The sequence below is a fragment of the Globicephala melas genome, chromosome 1, assembly GCF_963455315.2.
Source record: "Globicephala melas chromosome 1, mGloMel1.2, whole genome shotgun sequence".
Classification (NCBI taxonomy): domain Eukaryota; kingdom Metazoa; phylum Chordata; class Mammalia; order Artiodactyla; family Delphinidae; genus Globicephala; species Globicephala melas.
Window position 1 is genome coordinate 51,162,995 of NC_083314.1, and position 27,954 is coordinate 51,190,948.

A 27,954-nucleotide genomic window follows, 5' to 3' on the forward strand; every position below is an offset into this window, starting at 1 on the left:
ATTTTCAGAACCAGGTGAAGAGGAGGGAAGCAGGGATGAGGGGGGAAGGATCATCCTTAGGAAGACCCTAAGGATGACCTGAAGAATTTTCCACCAAACCATCAGGAAGCAAGAAGAGAGGTTGGAGTCTGAAATACACTGATTTCAATCCAAAACAGTGACACTCCTTGCACACTCAAGTTTCAGGCTGATAGTCAACGCTTTGACTCCCGCTTTGGCTTTAAATGAAGATTTTACTCTCTGGGTAGAGGGAGACAAGGGCAGGGTGGTATGCAAGAGGGCAGCAAGCATTTGCTGTGCAGCTCAAGGAGTGGGGAGAGGCTGAACCGGAGCCGCTCATAGGTCCTGCGGTGACACTAAGTTGGAACTACGTCCTCAGTCACACAGGAGTTGAAGCACAGATAAATCAGAAAGCATGTCCAGATGCCGAGGGTGAAAAGGATGCCCAGGCCTGGTATGGAAGTTGCCTGTTATGTGGGGAGAAAGTCAGGAGCCTGAGGCAAGGTCAGCTCAGCAACTGGCAAGGCACCCTCCACTCCACGGGGGCCTCTAGGCAGCAGCCTCCAGGCTGGGCTAAGCAAGTCCTCCTTCGTGTGCCACGTCCTCTAAGGCTGAGTGGATGTGATGTGGGGCAGAGCCTGCATAACCATAACCACGGGTGAGATTTGATGGGAATGCACCCCTGAGCACACTGCCTTTGGGAGGACGGGGCACCGGATTGAGATAAGGGGCTTCCATGGATCTACCTACCGCTGATTGTAGTTGTTCTTTGGGGGCACACAACAAACATTTCTCCTATGGAGGACAGAAGCGGCACCAGAAAGATCATTTTTCCCTGGTCCAAGATGGCCAGGCTGCTGGGCACCTCATCAGGTCTTGCTATAGGAAAGGACAGAACAATACAGTTGCACTTGGGAACAGGTGCATCCAGGGTGGAGTCCTACTTGGTCATGGTTTCGGAATCACCCCAGGCCTATAGGGCAAGACCCCAGAGAGGACTCAAGACTAGGGAGGCATCCTGGGGCCAGGAGAGGAGTGGAACCAGTGCTTTACAGCAAGAGGTAAGAGAGTGAGAGAGCCCAGGGGAGGTCGGGGGGAACAGAAACCCAGGGGTGTAACACTGGGGCAGGGGCAGGGAGGGCTTCATTACACAGCAGGTATCACATTGGTGAAGGGAATCCATTGGATCTTTTTTTGGTTGTTGTAGTGCCGTCATCTTTTTGTGAAGGGCAAGTGGTACTCCATCAGCTCCATCCATTTTCTTCCGCCGGATCTGTGGGTCTGTGTCCATCTTTCCTATCAGCCTGAGTTCTTGCTGCTCCTTTGGTCCTCTCCTGAGAGGACTGGGGAGTCAGGGAGGGGCAGAACTGGGGAGATAATTTTCAACAGGAAAGGAGATAACCGGTAGCATGGTTGGCCGTGGAAGGCCTTGACTACAAGCCACTGGGGAAGAGAAACCAAGAGAGCTCCTTGAAGGGTCTGGGAGTCCACTGAACCCCGAGGACACTTTGCAAAGCGAAGGGAGGAGATTCTTTAGGGTTGAGGAGAGACGGGTGCAGGTTACACTCACCGCTTGCTATTCTTCTGTATATTTATTAAAACATCCATCTCCTCATCCACATCCTTTTGCATTTCCTTCAAGAGAGAATTCAAAGCTAAAATCATCATCATGAAGGGCTTTTGAAGTTCCTTTTCCTGCCTCACTCTGCAGACCACTCAGAGACCACCGCAGCATCTTACTTCCTCAAGAATCCTCACCAGCCCTGGGTAGGGTGGCTCATCAGGATGTGCCTGACACGTGCTACCCCTCCCTGTGACCTCACCCATTCCATAGTGAAGCTGAAGCACAGGCAGAGTCATTGGGGGCTTGTCCAAAGTCTCCATGTGAGTCAGAGGCCAGGATCTATTTTACCTGATCTCACACTTGAATAAAACCCTTAGCTGCCTTGGTTCAATGCCTATGCAATCTTCCCCGGTGGCGCAGTGGTTAAGAATCCGCCTGCCAATGCAGGGGACACAGGTTTGAGCCCTGGTCCGGGAAGATCCCACATGCCACAGAGCAACTAAGCCCGTGTGCCACAGCTACTGAGCCTGGGCTCTAGAGCCCAGGAGCCACAACTACTGAGCTTGCGAGCTACAGCTACTAAGCCCCACACTCCTGGAGCCCGTGTTCCACAACAAGAGAAGCCACTGCAATGAGAAACCCACGCACCACAACGAAGAGTAGCCCCCGCTCGCCACAACTAGAGAAAGCCCGCGCACAGCAGCAAGGACCCAACACAGCCAAAAATAAATAGATAAAGTAAACAAATTTATAAAAAGAAAACAAACCCCGTGACCTCCCCCCCAAAGACGTTTCTGACACCAGTGTTTTGACCCCTGCCATGTACGTAGATCCTGTGTATCTGCGTTTGTTCCATATTTTACCCAACTCCTGGCAAAAATGGTCAACGCAAAATAAAGTAGACAGTAGCTCAAATGGCACCTCACAGTTATTATTAAGAACTGAAATAATAATAAAATCTTCTTGGCAAATCTTAGATCCGTAAAATTTGACCTGGAAAAATTGGATAGAAATAGTGGTCACAAAGAACTTCTAAGATGGTGACAGTATTAGTGACAATATCTGTTAAGGACAAAAACAGGGTTGGATTGAATATCACAAAATATAAATGAAAAATAATTTGCTTTGGGGCTTCCCTGGTGGCACAGTGGTTGAGGGTCTGCCTGCCGATGCAGGGGACATGGGTTCGTGCCCCGGTCCGGGAAGATCCCACATGCCGCGGAGCGGCTGGGCCCGTGAGCCATGGCCACTGAGCCTGCATGTCTGGAGCCTGTGCTCCGCAACGGGAGAGGCCACAACAGTGAGAGGCCCGCCTACCGCAAAAAAAAAAAAATATAATAATAATAATAATTTGCTTCTAGGAAAACCATTTTAATAAAAAATGAAAGATCTGGGGAGAGTTTACTGATCTGGGGTAGAAAATTGATCAAGGAATTACACCGTCAGGATGGAAATGATTTCCAAAAAATATCTTCTTGAAAAGCATTTAAAAATGTTCGTATACATTTTGAATAAGACATTTGTATTTGTAAATAAAGTCAAATATCCTTGAAGTCAATATTCCCCCAGGTCTAAAACATCAGAGTCAAAACGTCCCATATTCTTAAAAGTCTCACCATCACTTCAAACTCATCACGTTCCAAACTGACCTCTTCACTTTCTCTTCTAAATTAGCTGCTTCCCAACTAGCGTGTCACTGTCACCACTTTTTTCTAATCGTCCAGATTAAAACTTTGGTGTTATCATGCACGCTTGCCTCTCCTTCATTCTTTATACTGACTCAATCACCAAGAATGTTGTCTTTCCTTCGCTGCATCTTTCAGATTTTTACCCTTTTCCTTCTGTTTCTACACTTGGTCCAGCTTTCTTCACCTTGAGCAGAGATGCGGCTTCCAGTTTGATATTCTTGCTCCAGACGGCCCCCACCGACTCCCCCGGCGCCCCCAGGCCACCTTGCAAGCAGCTGCCAGCTCAGCTTTCTGAAGTGCTGCTCCTAGCATGTTCTTTGATTAAGAATCTCCAGAGGCCTCTTACTGCTTACACAACCAAGTCCCAACCTGTCTGCCTGTCTTTCAGAAGCCTTCATTATCCACCGCCTTTGTGCCCATTCCATTTTATTTCTCACAGTTTCCCCCCATGATCCCTCTTTTATGACCGATCTCCCCACTGACTGAGAAGCTTCGCGTTCATCCTGCTTCCATGCTGTGTGCAAGCTGTTCCCGTGCCCAAAATAGCCTCCTTTGTGCCTTGTGATACCCAGTCCTACCCACTAACAAAACACTTACTGTGTTTGCATTTTGATATAGAAATAAGACATGCCCTTTGCAGAAAATTTGGACAATACAGAGGAATATAAAAGAAAAAATTAATCTCATCACCTTTCAATAACAGCAATTAACCCTTTTGGTACATTTCTTTCCAGTCTTTTTTCTATATATTTACTTACCAATTTCTTTTCACCTGTTGAGATCAGCCTGTATATATTACTTGCATCTTGCTTTTTTACTTCTCATTAAAAGTATTCTTTCTAAATTCTGTCTCCTATAGTGAATTTTCATTATATAGATGTATCGTAATTCTATTGGCTATTCCTCTACTTTTGAAAATAGTGGTTGTTTACAATTTTTTGCTATTATAAATAATCCTGTGATGAACTTCTTTTTATATATATCCATGCTGGCATTTCTGATTATTCTCATAGGTTAAATTCTGAGAAGTCAAGGAGTTGATAAGTCATGGAGTTTTGATATTTTTGATACCTATTGTCTAATTCCGTTTTAGTTTTGTACAATCTTGTACTCCAATCAGCAGTACAAGAGCATTCTTATCTTGCTTTATAATTGTCATAAATTACAACTTGGCTTATTTGAATGTGGCAGTTATCTAAGTATTGTTTTCATTTGCAGTTATTTGATTACTCATGAGGTAAAACTTGTTAATATATTTATTGCTTTTTAGTAAGATTCCCCTCTGTGGACTGTTCACATATACCCTTTTCCCATTTTCCTAGTTGGTTCTTATTGATTGTGTGAGCTTTGTAGGTTACAGATAAAAAGTTTTTTTCTATGTCTATCATATTTGTGGAAAATTATTTCTCCAAAACTGTTGCTTACTTTTTCACTCTGTGTATGGTGCTTTTCTGTTATAATTTTTAAATTTTTTGTATTGTTAAACATTAACAATATTTCCTTTGTGATTTCTTCCATTGTAATTATATTTGGACCATCCAGTTAAATACATACTTCTTATTTTTATTTTTAAAATTCACTTTATATACTATTTCAGTTTATAGTGTTAACTGAGTTAAGCTTTTCCCTTATATAGTCAGGCAATATTCTTTTTTTTTTAAATTAATCTTTATTGGAGTATAATTGATTTAAAATGTTGTGTTAGTTTTTGCTGTACAGCAAAGTGAATCAGTTATACCTATACATATATCCACTCTTTTTAAAATTATTTTCCCATATAGGTCACTACAGAGTATTGAGAAGAGTTCCCTGTGCTATACAGTAGGTCCTTATTAGTTATATACTTTAATATAGTAGTGTATACATGTCAATCCCAGTCTCCCAAATTATCCCTCCCCCCACCACCATTTTCCCCCCTTGGCGTCCATACATTTCTTCTCTACATCTCTCTCTATTTCTGCCCTGCAAACCGGTTCATCTGTAGCATTTTTCTAGGTTTCACATATATGCATTAATATACAATATTTGTTCTTCTCTTTCTGACTTCACTCTGTATGACAGTCTCTAGATTCATCCATGTCTCTACAAATGACCTAATTTTGTTCCTTTTTATGGCTGAGTAATATTCCATTGTATATATGTACCACATCTTCTTTACCCATTTGTCTGCCGCTGGGCATTTAGGTTGCTTCCATGACCTGGCTATTGTAAATAGTGCTGCAATGAACATTGGGGTGCATGTGTCTATTTGAATTATGGTTTTCTCTGGGTATATGCCCAGTAGTGGGATTGCTGTGTCATATGGTAATTCTATTTTTAGTTTTTTAAGGAACCTCCATACTGTTCTCCATAGTGGCTGTATCAATTTACATTCCTACCAAAGATGCAAGAGGGTTCCCTTTTCTCCACACCCTCTCCAGCATTTGTTGTTTGTAGATCTTCTGATGATGCCCATTCTAACTGGTGTGAGGTGATACCTCATTGTAGTTTTGATTTGCATTTCTTTAATAATTAGTGATGTTGAGCAGCTTTTCATGCGTCTTCTTTGGAGAAATGTCTATTAGGTCTTCTGCCCATTTTTGGATTGTGTTGTTTGTTTTTTTTAATATTGAGCTGCATGAGCTGTTTATATATTTTGGAGATTAATCCTTTGTCGGTTGATTTGTTTGCAAATATTTTCTCCCATTCTGAGGGTTGTCTTTTCACCTTGTTTGTACTTTCCTTTGCTTCGCAAAAGCTGTAAGTTTCATTAGGTCCCATTTGTTTCTTTTTGTTTTTATTTCCATTACCCTAGGAGGGGGATCAAAAAAGTTGTTCCTGATATTTATGTCAAAGAGTGTTCTTCGTATGTTTTCCTCTAAGAGTTTTATAGTGTCTGATCTTACATTTAGGTCTCTAATCCATTTTGAGTTTATTTTTGTGCATGGTGTGAGGGAGTGTTCTAATTTCATTCCTTTACATGTAGCTGTCCAGTTTGCCCAGCACCACTTATTGAAGAGACCTGTGTTTTCTCCATTGTATATCCTTGCCTACTTTGTCATAGATTAGTTGACCACAGGTGTGTGGGTTTATCTCTGGGCTTTCTATCCTGCTGCATTGATCTATATTTCTGTTTTTGTGCCAGTACCATATTGTCTTGATTACTGTAGCTTTGTAGTATAGTCGGAAGTCAGGGAGTCTGACTCCTCCAGCTCCGTTTTTATCCCTCAAGACTGCTTTGGCTGTTCGGGGTCTTTTGTGTCTCCATACAAATTTTAAGATTTTTTCTTCTAGTTCTGTAAAAAATGCCATTGGTAATTTGATAGGGATTGCATTGAATCTGTAGATTGCTTTGGGTAGTATAGTCATTTTCACAATATGGATTCTTCCAACCTAAGAACATGGTATATTTCTCCATCTGTTGGTATCACCTTTAATTTCTTTCATCAGTGTCTTATAGTTTTCTGCATACAGGTCTTTTGTCTCCTTAGGTAGGTTTATTCCTAGGTATGTTATTCTTTTTGTTGCAATGGTAAATAGGAGTGTTTCCTTAATTTCTCTTTCAGATTTTTCATCATTAGTGTATAGGAATGCAAGAGATTTCTGTGCCTTAATTTTGTATCCTGAAACTTTACCAAATTCATTGATTATCTCTAGCAGTTTTCTGGTGGCATCTTTAGGATTCTCTATGTATAGTATCATGCCATCTGCAAACAGTGACAGTTTTGCTTCTTCTTTTCCAATTTGTATACATTTTATTTCTTTTTCTTGTCTGATTGCCATGGCTAGGACTTCCAAAAGTATGTTGAATAATAGTGGAGAGAGAGGACATCCTTGTCTTGTTTCTGATCTTAGAGGAAATGCTTTCAGTTTCTCACCATTGAGAATGACGTTTGCTGTGGGTTTGTCATACATGGCCTTTATTATATTGAGGTAGGTTACCTTCTGGAGTGGTTTTATCATAAATGGGTGTTGAATTTTGTGCATCTATTTTCTGCATCTATTGAGATGATCATATGGTTTTTATTCTTCAATTTGTTAATATGGTGTATCACATTGATTGATTTGCATATATTGAAGAATCCTTGCATCCTTGGGATAAATCCCACTTGATCATGGTGTATGATCCTTTTAATGTGTTGTTGGATTCTGTTTGCTAGTGTTTTGTTGAGGATTTTTGCATCTATATTCATCAGTGATATTGGTCTGTAATTTTCTCTTTTTGTAGTATCTTTCTCTGGTTTTGGTATCAGGGTGATGGTGGCCTCATAGAATGAGTTTGGGAGTATTCCTTCCTCTGCAATTTTTTGGAAGAGTTTGAGAAGGATGGTGTTAGCTCGTCTCTAAATGTTTGATAGAATTCACCTGTGAAGCCATCTGGTCCTGGACTTTTGTTTGTTGGAAGATTTTTAATCCCAGTTTCAGTTTCATTACTTGTGAGTGGTCTGTTCATATATTCTATTTCTTCCTGGCTCAGTCTTTGAAGGTTATACCTTTCTAAGAATCTGTCCATTTCTTCCAGGTTGTCCATTTTATTGGCATAGAGTTGCTTGTAGTAGTCTCTTAGGATGCTTTGTATTTCTGCGGTGTCTGTTGTAACTTCTTTTTCATTTATAATTTTATTGATTTGAGTCCTCTCCCTCTTTTTCTTCATGAGTCTGGCTAATGGTTTATCAGTTTTGTTTATCTTCTCAAAGAACCAGCTTTTAGTTTTATTGATCTTTGCTCTTTATTTCTGCTCTGATCTTTATGATTTCTTTCCTTCTGCTAATTTTGGGTTTTGTTTGTTCTTCTTTCTCTAGTTCCTTTAGGTATAAGGTTAGATTGTTTATTTGAGATTTTTCTTGTTTCTTGAGGTAGGCTTGTATTGCTATAAACTTCCCTCTTAGAACTGCTTTTGCTGCATCTCATACGTTTTGGATCGTCATGTTTTTGTTGTCATTTGTCTAGTATTTTTTAATTTCCTCTTTTATTTCTTCAGTGACCTCTTGGTTATTTAGTAACATATTGTTTAGCCTCCATGTGTTTGTGTTTTTTACCTTTTTTCCCCCTGTAATTGATTTCTAATGTCATAGCATTGTGGTCAGAAAAGATGTTTGATATGATTTCAATTTTCTGAAATTTATTGAGGCTTGATTTGTGAACCAAGATGTGATCTATCCTGGAGAATGTTCTGTGCGCACTTGAGAAGAAAGTGTAATCTGCTGTTTTTGTTTCCTTATTAATTTTCCGTTTGGATGATCTGTCCATTGGTGTAAGTGAGGTGTTAAAGTCTCCCACTATTATTGTGCTGCTGTTGATTTCCTCTTTTACAGCTGTTAGCAGTTGCCTTATGTATTGAGGTGCCCCTATGTTGGGTGCATATATATTTATAATTGTTATATCTTCTTCTTGGATTGATCCCTTGATCATTATGTAGTGTCCTTCCTTGTCTCTTGTAACATTCTTTATTTTAAAGTCTATTTTATCTTATATGAGTATTGCTACTCCAGCTTTCTTTTGATTTCCATTTGCATGGAATGTCTTTTTCCATCCCCTCACTTTCAGTCTGTATGTGTCCCTAGGTCTGAAGTGGGTCTCTTGTAGACAGCATATATATGGGTCTTGGTTTTGTATCCATCCAGTGAGCCTGTGTCTTTTGGTTGGGGTATTTAATCCATTCACATTTAAGGTAGTTATCGATACGTATGTTCCTTTGACCATTTTCTTAATTGTTATGGGTTTGTTTTTGCAGGTCCTTTTCTTCTCTTGTGTTTCCCACTTAGAGAAGTTCCTTTAGCATTTGTTGTAGAGCTGATTTGGTGGTGCTGAATTCTCTTAGCTTTTTCTTGTCTGTAAAACTTTTGATTTCTCCATCAAATCTGAATGAGATCCTTGCCAGGTAGAGTAATCTTGGTTGTAGGTTCTTCCTTTCCATTACTTTAAATATATCATGCCACTCTCTTTTGGCTTGTAGAGTTTCTGCTGGGAAATCAGCTGTTAACCTTATGGGAGTTCCCTTGTATATTATTTGTCATTTTTCCCTTGCTGCGTTCAATAATTTTTCTTTGTCTTTAATTTTTGCCAATTTGATTACTATATGTTTCGGCGTGTTTCTCCTTGGGTTTATCCTGTATGGGACTCTCTGTGATTCCTGGACTTGGGTGGTTATTTCCTTTCCCATGTTAGGGAAGTTTTCGACTATAATCTCTTCAAATGTTTTCTCTGGTCCTTTCTCTCTCTCTTCTCCTTCTGGAACCCCTATAATGCTAATGCTGTTGCATTTAATATTGTCTCAGAGGTCTCTTAGTCTGTCTTCATTTCTTTTCATTCTTTTTTCTTTATTTCATTTCACAGCAGTGAATTCCACCATTCTGTCTTCCAGGTCACTTATCCGTTCTTCTGCCTCAGTTATTTTGCTATTGATTCTTTCTAGTGTATTTTTCCTTTCAGTTATTGTATTGTTCATCTCTGTTTGTTTGTTCTATAATTCTTTTAGGTCTTTGTTAAACATTTCTTGCATCTTCTCGATTTTTACCTCCATTCTTTCTTTTTTTAAATTTATTTTTGGCTGCGTTGGGTCTTTGTTACTGTGCGTGGGTTTTCTCTAGTGGCGGCGAGCCGGGGCTGCTCTTCGTTGAGGTGCGCAAGCTTCATTGCGGTGCCTCCTCTTGTTGTGGAGCACGGGCTCTAGGCACATGGACTTCAGTAGCTGCAGTGCGTGGGCTCAGTAGTTGTGGCTCGAGGGCTCTAGAGCACAGGCTCAGTAGTTGTGGCACACGGGCTTAGTTACTCCGCGCCATGTGGGATCATCCTGGACCAGGGGTCAAACCCGTGTTCCCTGCACTGGCAGGTGGATTCTTAACCACTGTGCCTCCAGGGAAGTCCGCAGACCTCATATTAAGAGGTTCTGATATAATTGCTATGGGGTGCAGCCAGGTGTAAAGAGGAGCTGTTCAAATCCACAGTACAGGTGATTTCAGCACATAGCCAATGTTAATAACTACTGCTAAAGTGCTAAGGACCTGGTTCTCATCAGGAGCAAGCATCTGAAGCACTGAAGAGTTTTGAGCAACTGTGCCCAAACTTGGAGGTTTTTATTCAGTTCATCTGGGCCAGGGCCTGGGTAAATGGACTTTAGAAATCCTCCGAAGTGATTCTCAGTGCATCCCTGGCAGAGAGGCTGTTACAGGATTATCTATGTTGGCTTCTTCATTTGTCTGGTTATCCTTGGGCTGTACCACCTTAATTTGATTATTAAGTTGGCTTCATTACGATTTTAATATCTGGTAGAAGTAATGCCCCCTTACAACTCTTGAAAAATTTATAAATAAATGCTTTTGTCTATTTATGCTTCTGCATTTGTTGTTCTCAAACTTCTACCTGGGGAACACGAACAAAACCCCAGGGTGCCAGGCCCATCAACACAGGGCCTGAGCTCTGTTTCCTATATTTGTGCTCCTGGTGATTCTGAAACCCACCAACGTCTGTAAACTGTTATTCTAGAATCTAGATGATCCTTTTAGTAATTATTGAGTTCAAAAATAATCTTACTGGGCTCTTGGTTAGATTCACATTAAACTTCCAATGCTGCCTTAAGACTCACCTTAAGGCTCACTTCCTCTAAAAGGACTTTTCTGGTTACCCCAACCCACATTCGTTACTCACTTCTCTAAACCCCTGGTTAGTTGACAACCAGTCATCATTTAGCTTGGTACTTACTTGTTATTTAATTCTTTTTTGCAATAGAGTTTGGGTCTCTTATTAAGCTGTAAGCACTTGCAGGGCAGGCTCTGGCATCTCCTTGCATGATTCCTCGTATGGTACTGGCCCATGGAGGGCACTCAGTAAATGCTTACCTTTATAATCTCCACAAATTCCTGGAGTTTTTCAAATTCCTGGTCCATTACATCTTTTATCTAGTGAGGAAGAAAGGCAAAGAGCACATCACTGAATGTGGAGTTGTCTTTCAGGCATTTTAAGCTAAGGGCTGCAGCTGCTCCCCTGGAATGAGCTAGATCAAGATTAAGGAATGTTCTAATAATGGCCTACTAGAGCCACTTTCTTCCCAAGAGTCTGTGAAGGGACTAGGGTGAGTGTATCATCAAGTCAACACCAGCAGCAGCCTTGGCACAGCTTGGATCTGGTCATTGCAAGGCTGCCATGTGGAGCTCAGACCACAGCTTCAATTACACGTTCTTGCTTGAGCATTTCCTTTGTTCATAAATATGCTATAAGTGATTCCGTCAGAGAAACAAGAAGAGGATTCTTGCTCTGCAGCTCGCTCAGGGGAGGAGTATTAGGACAATGGAATTGGTCCCTGACTGCCCCCCAATTCCAGGTCAGCCCCTCTCACTCTGTCACTAAGGTTGTATCTCCCCACCCTTATCAATGAGATATCTTAGAGAGCCCTTATCATTCAAAATTTGGGTTTAAGCACGAAACAAGTAAGAAACAGATAACCTAAGCTGCTGACACTTAAACATTCTAGGGGATTTGGGCTCAGTTGGTTTGATTGCTTTTTCCATGCAATTTCTGATTTTCTTTACTATTCAAAGTTAGGCATTGCATTTTCCTTGAAGCTCCACTTTTTCTCCGTGAGCTGAAAAGTCTCATCCTGTTACCTGTTTTATCTCCTTCATTTTTTCCTTGAGCTCTTCCCTCACCTCCCTGAGTTCATTCTGAGAAAATAAAATAGAGAAGGAGTGAAGAAATGTCTTGGATGGAAGGGAAACAGTCAAAAGGAGGAAAGGAAAGATCCTGGGGCATTGCCAAAAGAGGAGCAGAGAGATAGATGCCAGCAGGGAGGAAAGAAAGGATGCTATTAAGAAAATAGGATAGTGGGACACACAGACATCCAGTACCTCCAGATGTGATGCACTTTGAAAAGGTCATACTTTCACTCCTGTGGTGTGAGAACCGAAAAATGTATGGCCTAAGTCTAATGGTGAGGAAGCATCAGACAACCCAAATTCAGGGTCATTCTACAAGATAAATGATTTGTCATCAAAAATGACAGTGTCCCAAAAGACAAGGTCGAAGAACTGTTCCAGACAAAAAAAGACTGAAGAGACATGGAAACTAGATGCAAGGTGTGATTCTGGATTGGATCCCAGACCAAAAAAGTTATCTTCTCTTTTGTTATGAAAGACATTAGTGGGATAACTGGTGAAATTAGAATAAGGGCTGTAGGTGAGAACTGTATCAACATTAATTTCCTGCTTTTGATGTTTGGATAATTGTACTGTGGCTGTGTAAGAGAGTGTTCTTGTTTTGAGGAAATATATACCGAAATTTGAGAGAACCACTTGCTCGCAGATGGTTCAGGAAATATATATGTTATATATAGGTGTGTGAATATGAAAGAGAGAAAAAAAACCCAAGATAAAATGCCAACATTTGGGAATCTGGGGGAAGGGTATACTAGAACTCATTGTACCATTTTTTGGAAAATATTCTGTAAGTCTGAAATTATTTTAAAATAGAGAGAACCAGAAGGAAAGGAGTCACAGGGGCTGGAGCAGAACTGTAGATGCTGGCAGTTCACCTGCTGCAGAAGTTGTTCTGTTGGCCCCACCTGTTCACTGGGCTGATCCAACTTCCTGTCTCCTGGGTCCACACACCTACCTTTAGCTCCTTTGTCCCTCCTGGTTTGGTAAATGGCCCTTCTTGTTTAGCTCCTTTGTAGTCATATGTCTGTTGGTTGGAAACAGAGACACAGAATATTGGAAACTGCAGGCGTGGGAGGGTGAGGCAGGAGGGATGACCCCGAGTTTCTGCTCCTCCCTTTGGGTCAGCGCAGAGGTAACCTGGCCTCACCTGTGCAGGAGTTTCCTCCATCCTTCTCCCCTCTCTGAGCTCATCTCATTCCACTCCCTTCCTGGCCCACTGGGCCTCAGCTTTCTGTCCCCTCCACAGACATACTCATTCCCACCTCAGGGCCTCTGTGCGCACTGCTTTTTCTGCCCACAGCGCTTGTCCTCAGCCCTCCAGGGGCCGCAGGCTTGTCCTACAGCTCTCAGCTCAGAGGAAGGCCTTCCTGATGCCCTCAACCCCCAGCAGCCCCCCCAATCACATCTCCCTATTTTAATTCCCTGCATCATAGGTAAAACTGCTGAATTTTTCCTTATTTATTTAGGTATCCGCTTTGTTCTGTGAGAGCAGAGAGCTTGTCTCTCTCTCAATATATCCGCCAGCATCTGGGACAAGTCTTGGCCACCAGGGACAGCGAATGACCCCTGACTCCAAGTCACCTCCTCATGCGTCTCAGGCCTGGCTGCCGGTATGGCCTCAAACAAGCTTCTTACTCTGATCAGCTCTGGCTTCAATTCCAGGCAAACTGCCTTGTAGTTCTTGTTCTGCAGAGACAGGAGGCTGGGATTCAGGCTGCCAGGCATCAGGACTGGGGAGGACCCTCCACCCACCCGACCCTGCCTGTCCAACTGCGCTTAGGCTCAGGCCCACATACCCCCAGCACCTGGGCCAAGATAACTCACATTTTCTCATGCTCTACTCCTCTCATGAGTGACACCTGCCTGTTCGGCAGGCAGCCCTCTCCCTGGGGAGCTGGCGGGGGTGAGGGCTGGCGGGGACACTTTAAGATAACTCAAGGAAGCCGTCTAAGTATTTTTTCAGGAGCATTGACTTTGGAGGTAGACAGACTTGAATTCTAGTCTCAGCTGCCCTCCTTACCAGCTGTGTTGACTTAGGCACGTTATTTAGCTTCTCTGAGCCTTCACTTCCTCGTCTGTAAATTGTGGATGATAATTACCTTTATCTGATGAGGTTCTTGTGTGCCTTAAACACGCGGGTAAGATGCGGGCCTGGCTGGGGTCATGGCTCCGGAGTGGCCGGGATAGGGGTGGGGCATTTCGGTGCTCCTTTTCCTGGCGGGGGTCCTTCCCACCCCAAGCCCAGGGGTCCATTCCCCACCCTCCTTCCCGCCTGAGAGGCCACGTCATGCTCAGAGGTAGAAAGAAAAGCCGAGGGTTCGTTGGGGACTCTCTGTACCCCCCAACTCCATCCAGTGAGAGTTCAAAGAGGCCCCACATTGGCCAGCAACGTTTCTCCTTTACCAGGTTTGTTTTCTTCAGTTCTGCCCTCTTGGCCGACATGATGGAGGAGGCCAGAGTGTTCTTCAACTTCCCAACCTCCCCACAATGGGCCCCCGGAACCAGGCCACTGCAGGTTACAGGCTGAGGTGAGGGCAGGATGCCCACCTCTCTGTGTGTGGAACAGCTGAGGTCACAATGCCCAGGACCTGCATGCTGGCCGCAGTGTCGCTGCAACTTTGAGCCTGGGGTGCCTCGGCCGCTGAGAAGAGGACCTCAGGTCGGGTTCCAAAGCCACGAAGTCTCCCTCCTGCAAGGGGAGAGGGGCTGTCCTGGAAAGCCCACCCTGAAGGACCACAGCCAAGCACAAGGGACGCCCCAGGAGAAGCAAAAATTGCCGGCTCCTTTCCCAGAGGGACCCACCCAAAGACCAGGAGGAGGTGTCTGCCCTCAACAACGAGCTTCTCCTGGAAGCCCACACACCTGCTCTCCTGACCCTTCCTCGAGCCTAAAGCTATTTTGGGTTGGGATGCCCTGAAGTCTCTCCGGTTCAAGGTGCACATACTGTGCTAATCCGGGGCTCTCTGTGCTGGGGGAGGGGTGCCAGTCTCGGCAGGACGATCTCTGATGCCCAGGCCTGACTGCACAGCTGGCTCTGTCCCCTCTCCCCTCCTACACCCAACTCCATTCTTTCCTCCTGGTTTTTCTACTATCCTGGAAGAGCGTTAGGGCAAGAAGCAGTATGTGGACAGTGCAGTTGGTGAAAAGCCCAGATGACGGGCGATGAAGAATACTGAGGCCATCCTGAGGGTAACTATGATTTGTGTTTTGAGAGTCAAAGGAATGTAGCCTCCCTGGGACCTAAAATTATTCAGCATCCAGGTTAGCAAGCCTAACTGGACGCTGAATAATTCTCTTTCCTCTTATCCTTGGGCACGCCTTCTTCCCTCTACTACCTGCTACAGAAAGGGCCAACTTGGAAATTCCTAGAACAGACAGTACAGGAAATGATGCAAATTGCACGTGAAGTGCGTGTCCGCACCCCGGACGTGACTTTTCACCCTCACCTTCCCATTTCCTGCGCCTATGCCTGTCCTTCCCAGAGGCACTGAGCATTGGAGCTTCTTCGGAGTCACTTGCAGCATTTCTGATGCATTTCCTAGGGGGTTATTTTGCAGCTCCCAACCTGGTGAGAGCCTTCAATCTCAGCCCATCACAACCAAAGGAGAACGTCTGTCACTGTTCAGTGGGGGAGGGGAAGAGATGGGAGGGGAGGAGAGGAAGTGCCGGGGAGCTTCCCAAGCTCCTCTCCCCTTTGTAAATGAGGGGTTGGAAAGCTAAGGTCCTTTGACCACTGTGCTCGGTCCTCCCAGATCCGCTGGCCACATGGCAGGAGGGCCCTTTCTCCACAGGTTTCCAAAGTTCCCATAGGCTTGAGCAGGAAACTACAGAGAAAATGATGGTCTCCTTCTCAACGTTTACCAGCTCTGTGAAAATGGGCACCTTCTCGTCTTTGTTTGGGGTTGAACTCCTCCTGGGCCTGCAGCAAAGTGTCCTTTGCTTGGCTGAGCAGTTGTTAAATGAGTCTCCTCTTGGCCAAGCATGTCACATGAGCCCACTGGCCCATATAGCAGGAAATTGGGTGTGAAAGGAATCAAGGTCTCATTGTGAAAACTGCTTTGTAAAGTAGAAAATTATACACACACACACATCATCATTATCGTCATCATCATTTGGACAGAAATTTAACTACAGACCCACAGCTCCAGGCTTGTGCCTTCGTATAGTACTTGCTATTCATGTCCTCAAATACATCATTGTTGTCATCAGTATGTTCTGGAAGGGCTGGGAATATGTTTAATGAACCTAAATAAATGAGTCTGTTACTTTCTTCTCTAAGATTTTGCAACTGCGTGAGGCCCTAGGTGGAAACAGCACTGTGATGTGGAAGTGGCTGTGGTATGACTTTGTTATATGCAGGCCGTAGTCCATTCTTTTCTTTTTTGCGGTACGCGGGCCTCTCACTGTCGTGGCCTCTCCCATTGTGGAGCACAGGCTCCGGACGCGCAGGCTCAGCGGCCATGGCTCACGGGCCCAGCCGCTCCGCGGCATGTGGGATCCTCCCGGACCGGGGCACGAACCCGTGTCCCCTACATCGGCAGGCGGACTCTCAATCACTGTGCCACCAGGGAAGCCCCATAGGCCATTCTTACCTGGAGAATATCAGATAGGCTTTTCCTAACCCCGCTTCAGGGCAAAATCCACTGGTCCAGGGCAAGGACCGTAGAGCCCTCTGATGTTCCAAAGGAGTCTGGTGAAAGGGGAGCTTCCCAACATAGAGAAAGAAGCAGTCATGTGTCTCTTTTCCCCAAGTTGATGGCATTTGGATTTCCTTTTCTTTTTTTTTTTTTTGGATTTCCTTTTCTTTTTTTTTTTTTTTTTGGATTTCCTTTTCTTTATAGGGGTCCTGATTTTTCAGTTTCATGAAGACAATGTTGTGTGTGGGGTGGAGTCCAGGGAAAGAGGATTAAAAATGGCCTTAGGCCTCTGTGTTTGGCCCCTTGTCATTCCAGAGGTACAAAATTCCAGGGTCTGGCTTACAATGAAGCCCGGGCTCAGCCTAGACTCACATCTAGGCCCAGAGAAGGTGAAGAGAACGTCATCTGTGCTGAGGGGCCCATTTGACTACAGGGGACCCAGTGTTCTAAAGCCCTTTGATTCTCAAAGGTGCCCAGAGTCCTGACGGCCGTGGTCTCCAGTCAACCTTGCACGACACAGCTTGCCACACGTGACCTCGATGATTGGCCCCTGAACACCCTGCCACACACTGCGGTGTCTAGCGCTGCCGCCCAGCGGCCCACTGGCCGGTTCTTAGCCCCAGGGCACCTCTCACGGGACTTTTATATGATTGGTTACTGCATTGTCCCACATAACTGATTTATAGACACCTTACTTCTACACTGTGCAGGGTTCGGACATCTTTTCTCATTGACACATTGGTTCCTATGTAATCGCTGATCATTCCTATAAACAGTGTATCAGATCTTGGCTAGAATCAAGTCCCATTATATTGTTTCTATGGAATTTCTATCATGTGAACTTCTAGTGCCTCTATTTCAGGAACAAAACGTAATATTCTGAACAATGAATGGTAAATCTCCAGCTACCGCAATACAGCTTACGATAAGTTAAAAGTCAGAGCAAAGGCTTTGAGGATCGCAGGCTTTTTTCTCCTGTGTGTTCTCTACGACAGGGACGCATTTGCCAGGGCCTCCCAGGACCCAGGGGAACCTGCTACTGTTCCCACAGCCGACTGTTACAGTGCAGCCTGCTGTGCGAAATAAAGAGCCACCAACCATCAGAGGCTCCCCTGTCCTGCCAAACGTAGCTCCTGGGGCCTCCTTACTTGGCTGGTGTCCCTTTACCGTCTTTGGATGCAGCCCAAGTAGAGGATGATGGCAGTTATACTCCTGCCTCTTTTGGCTTCCCTGATCGAAGGCTCTCTACACTTGCTATCCCAGTCTGTAGCCTCCTCTCCACCTCTGACACCTCCAAATTCCCATTTATCACTGAAGCAATCAAACTGGTGCAATAACCTCTTTGGATTGCCCTTGTTGGGGGGCTATGATTTGCATGGTGTCCATGGAGGATCACAGATGGGAGGATTCCATGGGTTAGTCCTGGGAGCAGCCTGCATCCCTCCCACTCACATTTCTTTGGCTACAAACTAACAAGGCCACACCTAACCAGAAAGGAGGCTGGGATGTGTGGCCACGTGTCTCCCAAGAATAAGAGGAAATAGGTTTAAGGAGTGGGCAACCAATCTCTGCCACACCTTCCTAAAGCATCTCATCTCTCCTATTTCACTTTATCAAGTCCTCTCGTAAGAAAGCTTGGTTTGGGGTTCTGGTTTTGGTGCAAAAGGGAGGTAGCCAACAAGGTCTGAAAGGGAAAATTACACCAGGTTCTCGAGCTGAGATGAAATCTCCTAACAAAGGTGAACTGGCAGAGTTCAGGTTAGGGATCTACCTGTTTGTCACCTGAATGGCCAGTGGGTGGGACATTGAGACAGAGATTGGGATAATGATCCTGTTGGTCCAGGGCTTTGCAATACAACAGTTCCAATCTATTCCAGTCCCATTCTGCAGAAGGCCCTGCACACCTCGCTCCCCTCCTGCAGGCATCAGAATGTGGGTCTGGTCTGAAGCTTCTCTTGCTGCTCTGAGCCCTCCAAGAAGCACTAGGGCCTGACCAAGGTGTCTGACCTTTGTCAGCCCCTTCACTGTCCTCTTGGCTGAAACTCCATAACCTCCTTAGAGGAACCTTTGTGTCTAGTCCCACGAAGCCCCTGGACGTGACCCCTGCCTGGGGATGCCTACAGCTGGCCCCCACTGCCAGACATGGACAACAATCCAGGCTGGACCAACGTTTTCCAGAACCTGGGGATACTGGTCACTAGAGGGCTTCCTGTGGGGTCAGCCTGGCTGGTGCTTTTTTCATATCTGATTAACTTCCTTCTCTTGGCCATTCTGCCCCTGGGATCATTAGCATCTCAGAGCTGAGTCTAGGTGAAGAATGGCCCAGACTGTGTGAATCTTCTGCCCTCAGCAGGCGTTCCAGGGCCTGGGCTGGGGAAAGCATCTCTGCCCTGGAGCTGTGAGTGGTGATAAAAGCAAGGAAGCTTGTAGAGCCCCAACGGGAGAGTTCAGTGAGCTGGAGAAGGCTGTTTAAACCAGTCTCCAAACAGGAGCCAGACACAGATTCTGAGAGCCGCTATGGAGACAGGGTGAGAATAGCTCTTGGCAAAGGCCACCAGACTGGATGACCGCGGTGCATTTGAAGACTAAGAATTAGGCCGTTTCTAGAGGTTTGCGTCTTCGTTCTTGTTACATGTCTGTGCTCTAAACAGGGCTGTGGATTTTTTCCTTTGTTGGCAAAAAGCATGTATAGAATGTGTATAAATGGGTTGCTTGTTTTTCTGGATCTTGAATTCATGGATTCCACATACCTCTTGCATTTCATGCCAAAATATTTGGCTGTTCTGATTTAGTTTAGGTTTAACAGAACTGAAAAACACCCCATATATCCAGATCCACGTGGACAGTCTGCATGTAACACTGGTTTTCGTTTAGCTCCCAGTCTCACCGTGGGGAAATTCCGCTGAGGCATCCCATTTGCTGGTGCAGGTAGAGCGAATCACCGGCTCTGAAACAGCCAGTTCTCTGATGAGGGGTTGAATGCTGTCCTAGAAGCTGGGAGTTCAGCCTCTTTCTCCAGCCCTCCCAACAATTAAACCAGCCAATGTGGATTCCTTTTGCAACTAAGAACGTGACCGGTGAATGGAGATGGCCCCATGTTCCCGCTAATTGTAGGTCTTTGGAAAGTCACACACGTGCAGCAGTAACTCCTGCCTGGTGACCCACAAGCACATGGCCTACGGAAATGTTGGGGACTTCTATTTGGTGACATCTCGTGGGTTCTCAGGGTTGGTCATTTTAACTAGTGGCCATGATAAAAGCAGATCTGATGCCTTACTATCAAGCCCCTCATCATTTTTTACAAGTGATTTCACTTGGCTGGTTCTTTGTAGCCAAACATCGTGCAGATACATTTTTTTTTTTTGGGTGCAGATACATCACCTCGGAAGACGGCCTTTACCTCACAAGAGCTTGCCGGCTCGTCGCCCTGTATGTTGGTTCTGCAGGGAGCGCTTTCTCCAGCAGGCCTGTTCCCCTGCTCAGGAGACTGAATCCACAAGTCCACCCGGGCTCCACTCCCGCCTTGTTCCTCGGGGCCACTGGCAGCTCTCCGCTCCACCCCCTGCTCCTGTCCACATGGCTCTGGGGTGTCCCTGGGCCACGTGACAAACCAACACTTTGAGAAGAACCCTCTGGGCCCTGGGCTCCACTTGAAGTTGAGGAAGGAGGCGTAAGTGACACCGCTCCTCTAGGTGGCAAAACTTGTGTGAAAAATCGCTGTCTGGGAAAGACAACGTGGGTGGAGCCGAACACGGAAGCAGACCACAGTCGCTTGCCGAGCCTTCTAAACATAAGCGTTGACGTATTTCTAATTCTTGATCAAAACAAAGCAACCCCGTTCTCGTGACAGAATAAAACCTGTGACAATAACAAGCGATGCAGAGAGTCGTGAAGCCCAGGGCCGGCCTGGCTCTCCACGCCACCACTCATTGGCAGGTCACCCTTATCCAGGCTCAGGGCCAGGCTGGGTCTTAGCAAGGAGCTCTGGGTCACCATGCAGGGGACTCCACAGCAAATCCCCTGCAGGTTCAACACACGTTTACTGAGCCTGACTGTGTGCCAAGCACTCTGCTAGGCACCAGGAGCACAAAGATTCCTGGCGTGGCCCTGGCCCTAGGGACTCATCATTGAGGGGCTGACAGGGCATCATTAGAATCACACTTACAATATGGTAAGTAGGCTCAGGGTGCCGAGAGCCCAGAGGAGGTGCACGACCCAGTTCTCAGAGCTGGCTTTCTGCCATGTTAACCTGGCCTTGTGAGCTTCCCAGTACCCTTCACGTTAGACAATTTTTTCTCTAAACCCAGTGCAGGAGGCGGGGGTGGGGGGTGAGGGGGAATGCTGCCTACCACATGCCAAACTTTCCCATCGCCAGTGCCTGCCTGGGTCTCTGAAGATGACACGCTCCCCCCATATCACTGGGACCATCCCCTCCATGCTGAGCCCTGGACGGTGAGTGTTTACCTGTCTCCCGTGTATCAAATGGGTCTTCCTTCCAGCAGAGAGAGTTGCTAGCCTGTCCCAGCAGGTGTATTACATACCAAATCAGCCTTCTCTATCTGCTCCATCTGGCCCAAGCTCACCTTTACCTGGCCTTGTTACTCTACACAGCAGCTGGAACTGGACTTAGATCTACACATCCTCTAACAACTAGAGCAAGAAGGTGTCCTCCGAGCTGTGAGTGTGTCAGGCTGATACTGCATCACGTCGCAGTGTCTGCAGGTAACACATGCCCGTTCTCAGAGGTCCTGTGGGTTCCTGCCTTGGGAAATAATGGGATATATCCATAAATGTAACAAGACTTGGGTTTTGTACGTGGATCTCCCTCAGCTCCCAGCACTCAGAGAATTGGAAAAATGGAAGCCCCAAAGTCCACACAAAGGAGACTTTGCAGTACCGACCTGGTGTCAGTGAGATTCCTTTTGCTGACGCCACTCAGTAAACTTACCTGGCCTCTGTCCTGCTGCTCCCTGCCAGGCCCCACAGACACTCAACAGGCCTTCTCTTCTGCCTTCCACTTGGTTACTTGTATCAGGGTTCTCCAGAGAAACAGAATCGATAGAATATCTGCCTACCTATCTATCTAACAATCAAGAGATTTATTTTAAGGAAGTGGCTCACATGATTATGGAGGCCAAAAAGCCCCGAAATCTCCCATCTGTAGCTGGAGACCCAGGAGAGCCCATGGTGGAAGTTTCTGTCTGAGTACAGAAGACTGAGGTCCCAGCTGTAAAACAGAGAAAGAATTATTTCTTACTCAGCCTTTTATTCTACCCAGGCCTTCAGCAGATTGGATGGGGCTCACCCACATTAGGGAGGGCAATCTGCTTTACTCAGTCAGCCAATTCAAATGTTAATCTCATCCAAAACACCCTCATAAATATACCCAGAATAATATTTAACCAAATTCAGCTAATCCTTGTGCCCGTGTTTGGATTGCACAGGTCCACTTATACGAGGATTTTTTCAGAAGAAATACTGCAGTCCTACGCTATGCGCAGTTGGTTGAATCTCCAGATGCGGAACCGTGGATACCAAGGCTGACTGTAAAGTAATATGCAAAGTTCTGACTGTCCGGGGGTCGGCACCCCTAACACCCACGTCGTTCAAGGGTCAGCTGTACCCTGTGACCTCGTCAAGCTGATATGTAAAAGTAACTATCATATTACCTGTCTCTGCTGCTTTCGTGACCCATGTCCTCATCTTCTGGAGCACAGCCTGTTTCCTTCCTTGAGTCGTGGCGCGTGAGGCCTGATCTCATGGTAACTGACCTCCGGCTTGGCCTCAGACCCTCGCCCCTGGCTCTTTGGACACCAGATCCCTCCTTCTTCCCTTTGTCCTTTGTTGGAGAGCTTTCTCCCACGCCACTTGCTGTGGCTGGTGGTTTCAGGGCAAAATCTTCCAGGAAGAGGGCTCTCTCTCTCTCTCTCTGCTCAGTGTTATGAATCAGCCCCCCGCCAAGGGGTCACGCCTCCTCCTCTGCTCACTCGTGGTGTTTGTCTCCTGACACCCATCTAGTGGGAGGGTGTTTGTCCGTACCCTCCTGATGCCCTGCTCTGCCAGGAGGGAACACCCTATTTTTCAGATTCCCTTGCCGTCTCGGCCCCTTCTGAGCTCGTTCTCAGCTCGGAGCATGCCCCCAGCCTCTCCAGTCTCCTGCCTCCCTAGCCTGTCACACTGCTTGGTTAATGCCAAACAGGTGCATGGACGTGTGGGGCTACGGCATGATTTCCCTGTGGAAGGGCAGGGTAGCGCAGGTGTGAAGACATTGGCTACCTGTGATTCCTTGTAGTTTTGTTTTGCATTTCCCTAATGATTAGTGATATTACACATCTTTTCATGTTCTTACTGGCCAACACATTTACTTTTTTTTTTTTTTGAGGTACGTGGGCCTCTCACTGTTGTGGCCTCTCCCGCTGTGGAGCACAGCCTCCAACACATTTACTTTTAAAGGAATAAAGCATAATTAAAAAAAAATCAGTTATTAAAACAGCACTTAAACAGAGGGGGGAAAATAAATGAAAACTTTGAGCAGCTGTAGTTTAGAATCCAAGGGTTCATGTTCCCCATGAGGTTCCAGGAAAAATGTTTCTTCAGGATTAAGGAAGCAGGGCTGGCTGCCCAGTACGGTGTGCTGCCTCCTAAGGGGTGCCCAAGAGCAAAGGACCCTGGGTGGCTCTCCCCAAGGGACCCAAGGAAGCGTCCGAGGAAGGCTCCAGTGACCTGCCCCAGGAGCTCCACTGCTTCCCCAGCTGTGTGGGGATCCAGAGAAGCTAGCTGTAACAGAACTTTTCCCTGGAGCAGGAATGGCCCCATGAGGCATAATTGTCTTCAACAGTTCATGTCCACGCTGAGAAAACTATCATGCATTGTTGGTGGGAGTGGAAAATGATATAACCCCCCTGGAAGAGAGTTAGCTGTTTCTTATAAGCATACACTTACCATATGACCCAGCAATCCAATCCCTAGGCATTTACCCAAAAGAAATAAGAACATATGTCCACACAAAGACTTGTTCATGAATATTCACAGCAGCTTCATTCATAATGGCCTCAAACTGGAAAACAACACCACATCTGCCAGCAGGAGAATGAATAAACAACTTGTAGTATTTTCCTACAGTGGAAGACCCTTGGACAATAAAAAGGAGTTAACTACTGATACATAGGACAGGATGGGTAAATCTTACAGATGTTTTACTGAGTGAAATTCCATTCAGATGAAAGGCTAGAAAACAAATCTATAGTGACAGAACGCAGATCAGTGGCTCTCTGAAGCTGGGGTGGGGGAGGGATGGCTGCAAAGAGCAGCAGGGAATATTCTGGGGTGTTGGAAATGTTCTATGACTCGACTGTGGTGGTGGTTCCACTGGTATGTACATTCTGCAAAACCGATCAGACTGTACACTTAAAATAGGTGCATTGTATTGTGCATGCACCTTAAAATTTTTAAGTTGACTTAGAGACAAATAGATGATGCAATGTTTCTTGCACATTGGAATTTGTGCAGTGTATCAAAGCCACTACAAAGATGATTTCATTTAATCCTCATAATAGCATTGTAAAATAGTTATTATTACCCTCATTCCGCAGATAAGGAATTGTTTAGGAAAACCACCCCCCAGCCTTTCCCCTTGTGTTTCTCCTTTGCTCTCACACCATGTCATACCACACCCACCACTTCTGACACCAGACATATGGGGGTTTTCACCTACAAGCAGCGATTCTCTGTGACACCAGCTGGGTGTCCTACAATTTAATTCAGTTCTGACACTACTGGAGCTAGTGTCAGATCCCACAGGTTAAGGGCTCGGTCTTACAAGGCTCTCCACCCCCTACCCGCCCCCCGCTTCAGACGCCAGCCCCAAGTCCAGGTTGTTACCTGTGCTTCTGACCAAGTAGCTATAGATTGGAGACTCCCACGACCCCCTCCTCAGGTTCAATTAATTTGCTAGAGTGGCTCACAGAACTCAGAGAAACATTTTACTCACCAGATTACCAGGAATACCCAGGTGGGACAGAGACACAGGGCGAGGTATGAAGAAAGGGCAGGGAGCTTCCATGCCCTCTCTGAGTGCACCATTCTCCCCATGTCTGCATGTGTTCACCAACCCAGAAGCTCTCTGAACCTCACGCTTTTGGAATTTTGGTGCAGACTACTTCTTCTTCTTCTTCTTCTTCTCCTTCTCCTTCTTCTTCTTTTTGTGTCTGCACCACGTGGCGTGTGGGATCTTAGTTCCCTGACCAGGGATCGAACCCATGCCCTCTGCAGTGGAGGCATGGAGTCTTAACCACTGGACCACCAGGGAAGTCCCTGCGGAGGCTTCATTACGTAGGCCTGAGCAATCATTAACTCTGAAGGACAGGAGGCTGGTGCTGAAAACTCCAAGCTTCTCAACAGAGCTTGGTCTTTCTAGAGACTGGCCCCAATCCAGGCGCCCACCCTGAGTCACTTCATCAGAAAAAAAAGACACTCCTGTCACTCAGGAAACTACAAGGGTTTTAGGAGCTCTGTGCCAGGTACTGGGGGCAGAGACCAATATATATTTTTTCTATTATCTCACAGGCATCAAGGCTTAGAGAAAAACCTCTCGAGTTGTGCTCGGCTGGACATCGCATCCACAATGCACATCTCTAACAAAGAGCCCAGAAAGTCGTTAGCAGCTCACTTTGCGGAAGAAAACCTGTCTGCTCTCAGGGGTGCTGAGAGCGTGTCCGAGTAATACGGCAAGTGTGGGAAATGCAGCTTCCACTCCGAGGATACAGATCTAGTTATCCTGGGAGATTGTGGGAAAGTTTAAGTTGTAGACACGTATGTACCTAAGGGTGTATTGTGTGCAGGTGGAAAAGCATTCCTAATCTGGGGGATGGGAAGAGATGCTACAGGGAGTTTCCACGAACCCCTTTGCCTCCTGTGGCTCACGCAAACCAAGTGTTTGTTCCTGGGTTGCTCATGAAGCCAGCTGCTTCCTTCTCTCTCTTCCCTTTATCCAGCCTGGGTTTCCTCACACAACTTGGGCGAAACTGGTGTCCCGGGCAGCAAGGCTGTGCCCTCTCCCCTCATCACTGGCCCTCCATGTCCAGTGTAAGGCCCCTCATTCATTCGTGTAAGCCAGATCTCCATAGACCAGACAGAGTCTAAGGTAGGAGTGGGACTCCAAAGAGAAGAATAATAGCAATCCCTCCGCATACAAACCATCGCACCTCCTCCTCACTGAGAGCTTTTGCTGTACTTATGGAGTGAGTGCTTTGTGACTATGGCGCAGTCCCAGCTCTCAAGGGGCTCGCGGACTAGTGGGAGAAAAGAGAAATGCACGTGGAATTTCAACCCAGAGTGCCAGGAGCAGCTCTGGGGGAGGTGAGGGTGCGAGGATACTGTGCCTCGCTCCACACTCACTGTGCTTCCCCAGTAGTTCTCTCTGCTCCCAGAGGGAAGCCTAGCAGGGTCCTTATGTCAAGAGACTGAGGACACCTGGGTGAATGGCTGGGGGAGAGGGGCCTGGCAGGGGTGGTGTTTTCCGGGATGGGACTGTCAGGTTCTCTTCCATCCCCAGAGTGTGGCCCTGGCACACACGGGTTCTGCCACTGGGAAGAAGTCATCTGAGGCCATCACTGCACAAGAGAATATTGTGCAGGACATTATTGTTGAGGCATGAAGCATTTTTTCCTCTTTCCCTTTGCCCTTCCCTTCAGGAAAGGTATGAAGGGGTGGAGGGCAGAAAAAAAGAGGCTTCCAGCCTTTGGTTTCCAACAGCTTAGCTCTTAGGGGAATGGAGAGAGTTATGGGCATAAACAGGGTGCTGGGAGGAAGGAAGGAAGAGTGAGAGAGAGAGAGAGAGAGAGATGTTCTTGGTCCCCCAGAGAAAGCGCCGTGGCCTCTGGTCTGTACTTACTTGGGGAGCCAGAGCCTAGCCTGGGATGGGTGGCTTCTGGCCTCACTGAAGCAGGACTAGTTGGGGGCCCATCACCCCCCACCTCATGCTTTGCAGAGATCTGAGCTTGAATTGTTGCCCTGCTACTTCCTACCCTGGAGGTTTTTTTTTTTTTTTTGCGGTATGCGGGCCTCTCACCGCTGCGGCCTCTCCCGTTGCGGAGCACAGGCTCCGGACGCGCAGGCTCAGCGGCCATGGCTCACGGGCCCAGCCGCTCCGCGGCATGTGGGATCTTCCCGGACCGGGGCACGAACCCGTGTCCCCTGCATCGGCAGGCGGACTCTCAACCACTGCGCCACCAGGGAAGCCCTACCCTAGAGTTTTGAGTCAAGTCATTTCCTTCTTGGAGCCACAGCTTTCTCGCCTGTAAAATGGGGATCGTGCTGGCCTCCCCCCGGCACTGTGGTTGTTGAGAGCGTGGGCAGGGAGGCGAGCGCAGCAAGCCTGGCCCACACCTGCCAGCTCCTGTCCCTCCTCGGTCCTCCCTCTTCTCTCCTTCCCCTCGGCCCCTTGTCCCTCTGGGCCTTGAGGGCCCAGGAGTCTCAGCTCTCCTGCTGTCGGTCTGCGGCCCTCCTCCCTTCCCTCCCACGGTAACCAGCCCCGGCTGGGCCACCCCCCCCCGCCCTCCCCCCCCCCCCCCCCCCCCCGTCTGCTCGTTAATTGCCAGGCGCAGCCTCTTCTAGAGGAGGGGAGCCTTTCCACCCGCTGTCTTGTCCTGTGTTGCAGCCATGCCGGCCTCGGGGCTGCGACTGTCCCTCTGCACTGTCCCTCTGCCACCGCCTGGGCAGGAGGGCACCAGGCTCCACGCACGTCCAGGGCACAGACCTGTGGGAAGGGTGCCTCTCCCCGAGGTGCCCAGACTTTGGGGTTGAAGGGGAGACAAAGTGGGAAGCAGTGACTGTTTCTGCATGTCAGCCTGGCTCCCCGCCCCTGCCCTGCCTCCTCTCTCACCCCTTCCCTGCCCCCCGCCTGCCCGCACCCCACCACCAGGGGTCAGAGCCTGGAGTTGGCTGTTTTATGTAGAATTTCACTCATTCATTTCTTCACTGACGCATCTAACCAACACATTAAGTGCTGATGGGTGCCAGTCGGGAATGGTGCCCTACCTTACGGAGCCCACATCCTAGTGGGGGTCAGAGACGTTCGGCAAGAAGACAGTAAACAAGATCATCACAGAATGTGACAAGAGCAATGAAGGAGATGATCAGGGTGACGAGGGACAGTCACAGGGAGATGCATGTCGGGGATTCTTTAGGTCAAGTGGGCGGGAAGGTTTCTCTGAGGAGGGGAGATTTGGGCTGAGCCTAAGGGCTAAAATGAAGGAACCTCGAAGAATAAAGCTAGAGAAAGGTCCCGAGGCCAGGGGTCGAGCCCTGTGGATGAGTAGGGTGTATGCATGAGCACGTGCGGGAGCCTGCGGAGGCTTTTCCTATGACAGCAGGGCCAGGACACACAGGGCTTGGGGACTGTGGTAAGGAGCCCGCCCTGTGGCCCGCGGCAGTGA

The 27,954-nt window shown here is 46.9% G+C and overlaps 1 protein-coding gene across 1 annotated transcript; it reads right to left on the reverse strand.

Moving 5' to 3' along the window:
• Positions 1 to 224: 224 nt before the first annotated feature.
• TEX35 (testis expressed 35) lies at positions 225 to 24,069 on the reverse strand. Its single transcript, XM_060295883.1, is given in 10 exon segments — positions 225 to 467; positions 751 to 773; positions 775 to 795; positions 1,151 to 1,343; positions 1,571 to 1,635; positions 11,070 to 11,129; positions 11,835 to 11,891; positions 12,838 to 12,906; positions 21,641 to 21,746; positions 22,189 to 24,069. Coding segments are annotated over 10 exon segments (747 nt in total). The 5' UTR covers positions 22,281 to 24,069; the 3' UTR covers positions 225 to 406.
• Positions 24,070 to 27,954: the final 3,885 nt, after the last annotated feature.